Source organism: Alosa sapidissima, chromosome 15 (assembly GCF_018492685.1).
Source record: "Alosa sapidissima isolate fAloSap1 chromosome 15, fAloSap1.pri, whole genome shotgun sequence".
NCBI classification, from domain to species: domain Eukaryota; kingdom Metazoa; phylum Chordata; class Actinopteri; order Clupeiformes; family Clupeidae; genus Alosa; species Alosa sapidissima.
Genome location: NC_055971.1, coordinates 34,192,563 through 34,197,562, shown reverse-complemented (window position 1 = coordinate 34,197,562; position 5,000 = coordinate 34,192,563). Strand labels below are relative to the sequence as shown.

Genomic DNA, 5,000 nt, shown 5'->3' with positions numbered 1-5,000 from the left:
TCCTTTGTCGAACACTGGGTGGCGTATGTCTTGGGTATAAAGGTAGCAAATACAATGTTGTTGGCAGGTGTCTGACCCGGAAGGGCAAAGGGTTTTTGATCGCTTGCGCGCGGCACTTTTGTATTGCTACTGATGGAAACTATGGACAAGTGCTGTATTGGAATAAATGGACCACTTTGGATTTTCAGCATCAACAGTTGTCTTATGCGTTTGTTTAGCACAGGGCAATCAAGTGAGCGTAGCACTCATAACATCTAGCGCGTCAGCCAGGCCTTCCCCGGGCTCAGGCACCTCAGTAGTTCTGTAGGAGACGGAACTCCTTTAACAACCACCTACTGCATGCTAGCCCAACTCCTTAGTCACTAAACTACTGCATGCTAGCCCAGCTCCTTATCCACTACGCTACTACTGCATGCTAGCCCAGCTCCTTAGCCACTACACTACTGCATGCTAGCCCAGCTCCTTATCCACTACTCTACTACTGCATGCTAGCCCAGCTCCTTAACCACTACGCTACTACTGCATGCTAGCCCAGCTCCTTAGCCACTACACTACTGCATGCTAGCCCAGCTCCTTATCCACTACTCTACTACTGCATGCTAGCCCAGCTCCTTAGCCACTACACTACTGCATGCTAGCCCAGCTCCTTAACCTCTACACTACCACCTACTGCATGCTAACCCAGCTCCTTAACCACTATGCTACCACCTACTGCATGCTAGCCCAGCTCCTTAACCACTACACTACCACCATCTACTGCATGCTAGCCCAGCTCCTTAACCACTACACTACCACCATCTACTGCATGCTAGCCCAGCTCCTTAACCACTACACTACCACCTACTGCATGCTAGCCCAGCTCCTTAACCACTACACTACCACCTACTGCATGCTAGCCCAGCTCCTTAACCACTACACTACCACCTACTGCATGCTAGCCCAGCTCCTTAACCACTACACTACCACCGCCCAAGTGATGGGGGAGAGGGAGAGAAAGAGAGATCTACAGCGAGAAATGACGGAGAGGCAAAGGGACAGGGGAGAGATAAATAGGGTTGCCACCTGTCCAGGATTTTCCTGATTGTCCAGGATTTTCATGGTCTGTCCAGGGAAATAAAAATAAAAATCCTGGACACTGAATGTCCCGGATTTTTGTACATGATGCACAAAATGTGTATTTCAATTTAATTGAAGCGTGCCTACGTCCATAAACGTATGCACAGCCTTATTGGCTCTACAAAAATGACGTAGCATAACATGGGTGGTGGTGGTGGGGGCACGCACCGTGGAGGTTCATTAGAAATGGTAAGGTGGAGACGGAGAGTGTGTGGGACAAGGAGAGACAGAGAAAGGAAAGTTTATTCCACATAAGCAAAAAAAGCAGAACCTAATTATGTATTCCCCCTTTTTTCTCAATACTGCCCCCAGGTGTCCACAACTAAAAACTGTTGAAAATATAACAAAATAATAAAGGTCTGCTATTAAATAAAGCAATTAACTAAACAAATAACTAGAAATTGTCATTCTTACTAATTTTAGATATACAATTGTCGCTTAGAATGACTGTTTTTATCTTGGGTTAGATGTGCGAAAGGCGCCGTTGCTTACAAACAAAAAGGTCGATTGGATGGTCAAAATGTCCAGGATTTTTGTCAGACACAGGTGGCAACCCTAGAGATAAATGAAAGAGAGAGAGAGAGGGGGAGACCCATTAGTGAACTGCAGTCTGGCGCCTTACCTTTGATTAACCTTTCCTAGTGTGTGTGTGTATGTGTGTGTGTGTGTGTGTGTGTGTGTGTGTGTGTGTGTGTGAGAGAGATCGATGGTATGTGTGTGTGTGTTTCAGACTGCTGTAGTGGTCTTAGATAAGATCAGCTTGACAATGTCTCTTACCAGCATAATTAACCTCTCAGACACAGTGAGGAGACAGAGGGAAGATAAAGAGAGAGAGAGAGAAAGGGAAGATAAAGAGGAATAGAGGGAGAGAGAGAGAGACAGAGAGAGAGAGAGGGAGAGACAGTAAAAGAGAGGGTGCGCAAGGGAAAGAGAGAGAAAAGGGTGGGGGGTTAAGAATCTGTGCAAAACAGAAAAAAGAGAACAAGATAGAGGGAAACAGGAGAAAGAGAAAAGATAGAGGGAGAAAGAGAGAGAGAGAAAGAGAAAGAGGGAAAGAGAGGAAGAGAAAGAGGGAAAGAGAGGGAGGATAGAGAGAAAGAGGGAGAATGAAAGAGAGGGATATAGAGAAAGAGGGGGAGAGAGAGAGGAAGAAAGAGAGGGAGAGTGAAAGAGAGGGAGATAGAGAGAAAGAGGGACAGGGAGAGTGAGAGGGGTACTGAGAGGTGGAGTGAAGTGAGAGTGAGTGAAGTGAGTGAAGTGCAGTGTTGGGGAAGTTACTTTTAAAAAGTAGTGTTTACTCGTTACTTCTCAAAAAAGTAACCCGTTACTTTACTTAGTTACCCTCTATGGAGAGCAACTTATTACGTTACTCGTTACTTTTACGTTACTTTTATGTTGCTCGACTTTGGGCAGAACCCAATATCTGTTCCTAAATGTGTAGGCCTACATAAAGTTCTACTATGGAGGACATAACAGGTATTTATTTTGTGCTCTTTATTATAAAAAATGCCACAAACAGAGCACATGACAAGAAAACATTGGGCTTTTAGGCTTCAACACCACCACTAAAGCCCTATGAAACAATATCAAACTAGATGTACCGCAGAGCGGTACAAAATATGACCGCCGCCCAGTCCAGCACATTTTTTCCACAAAAATAAATCACGCTGAAAGGCCTATATGATTCTAACTGTCTCACTAAATTGCATTATCCACACTCAATTCTCACTGGTATCTGCTAGACAACAAGTACCAAAACATGATTAGTTCATAGATTTCACATGTAAAATTCATTTTATACAACCCCACCTCCATCTTGCCTGTTCATAATTCTGAGAAATTCTTGAATTGTGCGCATGTGTGCATGTACATGTTTATGTTATGTATGTGTGTGTGTGTGTGTGTGTGTGTGCTTGTGTGTGTGCCTGCATATGTGCCTGTGCATGCAAGCGTACATATGTCTACTGTGTGAGTATGTGTCATACGTATGATTACTGTGAATGTATGTGTGTGTGTGTGTATCTGTTTGTGCACATGTGTGCACATGAAATGGGTTAACATGACCCCTGGAGGCAAACATACGGAAAAAAATGGTCATCCTAGGCCCTACAGTTCTCAAGATATTCACAGAGAACTGTGTCTGCCCTACCCTCCTTTCGGGGGGTCCAGTCTAGCGGGGGGGCTACAGATCAAAACGAAAAACGACGGTTCCATGCTATCCATGTGGGGTTACATGCCCACTAAGTTGTGTGTACCCCTGTCTTTCAGTGTCCCGGGAATCCTTGTTGGTGTAAATGTACACATACATTATTTTATTGTAAGACCCGCCATGAACGAAAGTACACAAAACTTGGCGTGCATTCGGAGGGTGTCATAATGATCCTACACTTTTAATTTCTACATTAAAACACTACATTAAATCTACAACTAACACTCACATTCCTCCCCTTAGTTTCAACGTGTTCGAAGTAATGTGAATAGGCTACCTCCATCCCTCAGAAGTTAGCGTTGGCTGCGTCTCACTTGCTATGATTGCTCTTCATTGCCACCAGCCTCTGTCACGTACCGTGTGGAGCTATGATTGCACTTCATGCTACCAGCCTCTGTCACGTAGGCTGCCGTGTGGAGCTCGTGCCTATTGCACAAGCGCGCAGCTGAGAAAGCAGCGTCGCTGTCAAATCTGTCCCTGGGAAAAGTAACGTTGCGCCGATATGAAAAAGGAACTACATTACGTTACCAAATTTTCCGTAGTAACGCATTACACTACTTTTTACTCGAAAAAGTAGTTACAGTACTGTAACTCGTTACTTTGTAAGTAGTTACTCGTTACTGTAACTCGTTACTTTGTAACGCGTTACATACAACACTGGTGAAGTGAGAGTGAGTGAAGTGAGTGAAGTGAGAGTTAGTGAAGTGAGAGTGAGTGAAGTGAGTTCAAATGATTGATTATGGTGCTGGAGAGAAGTGGGTGTGTCGTAACGCTGTTGTTGCCCCTGGTTACGCAGCTCCAACGGGAAGTCGGTGACGTGGGCATCGAATGAGCGCGGCGTCTCCCGTAGCAACCAGCTGTGGCAGCGCCTGTCGTTCCACATCAAGAGGAAGGAGGCCAATCAGACGGCCGTGATCAAGCCCTTCTCCAAGAGTCCCGCCTCCCCTCCACAAGACACACCCCCCGACAGTGCCACTGCCAAGATGCTCTGCCCCGGCCCCGACGACGACGAGCGTTACCAGGCGACGTACTGGCGACACACACACACGCCCTCTCCCATCAGCACCGTCTGCATGTCGGTGGGCGGGATCAGCAGCGGGTCAGGGGCTGTGATTGGAGGAGGAGGGTTGATGGGCGGCGTGTCACAGGGGTGTGTGGGTGGGACTGGAGGCCCAATGTGTGACGGCGAGAATGTCGATGTTTCTATTGGTGGATCTGCTGGAGTGGGTGGGGCAAGAGGCGGGGTTGGGGTGGGACCCCTGGGCGGGATTCCCAGCGTTCCTGCGTGTGGATTGGGCAGCTTGTCTGTGGGCGGGTCTCAGGGGGCTGGGCTGATGGCTGGGATTGGAGGAGGAGCAGGAGGGGGAGGAGCCTCCCTGATGGACCAGATCAGTTGTGTGGTGAGCAACTTCACTGCCAACATCAGCGAGCTCAACAGCCTGATGCTGTCGCCCTCTCACACACACGCACACACACACACACACACACACGCCCAGACACACACACACGCCCAGACACACACACACGCCCAGACGCACACACACGCCCAGACGCACACACACGCGGGCAGCAACCTGGCCGAGCTCGGCAGCCTGATGCTGTCTCCATCGTCTCCCCTGCAGCCGTACCTGCTCACCTACGCCCAGATCCCGCCCCCACCCGCCCCCCCCCTCAC

The 5,000-nt window shown here is 48.0% G+C and overlaps 1 protein-coding gene and 1 long non-coding RNA gene across 2 annotated transcripts in view; one reads left to right on the top strand and one right to left on the bottom strand.

Annotated features, from left to right (window-relative positions):
- The window catches only part of grm5b (glutamate receptor, metabotropic 5b), a 46,874-nt gene that overhangs the window by 41,716 nt on the left and 158 nt on the right, over nucleotides 1-5,000 (top strand). The window contains exons 14-15 of the mRNA XM_042063124.1: nucleotides 4,122-4,772; nucleotides 4,948-5,000. The exon at nucleotides 4,948-5,000 is cut by the window's right edge and continues 158 nt beyond it. Of these exons, the coding sequence (XP_041919058.1) occupies nucleotides 4,122-4,772; nucleotides 4,948-5,000 (704 nt within the window). The remainder of the gene's footprint in view (nucleotides 1-4,121; nucleotides 4,773-4,947) is intronic.
- Nucleotides 614-945, bottom strand: LOC121683359. The gene is made up of 3 exons (XR_006022756.1): nucleotides 925-945; nucleotides 838-875; nucleotides 614-666 (listed from the first exon to the last, which is right to left on the bottom strand). It is a non-coding gene; the product is annotated as an uncharacterized LOC121683359 (long non-coding RNA).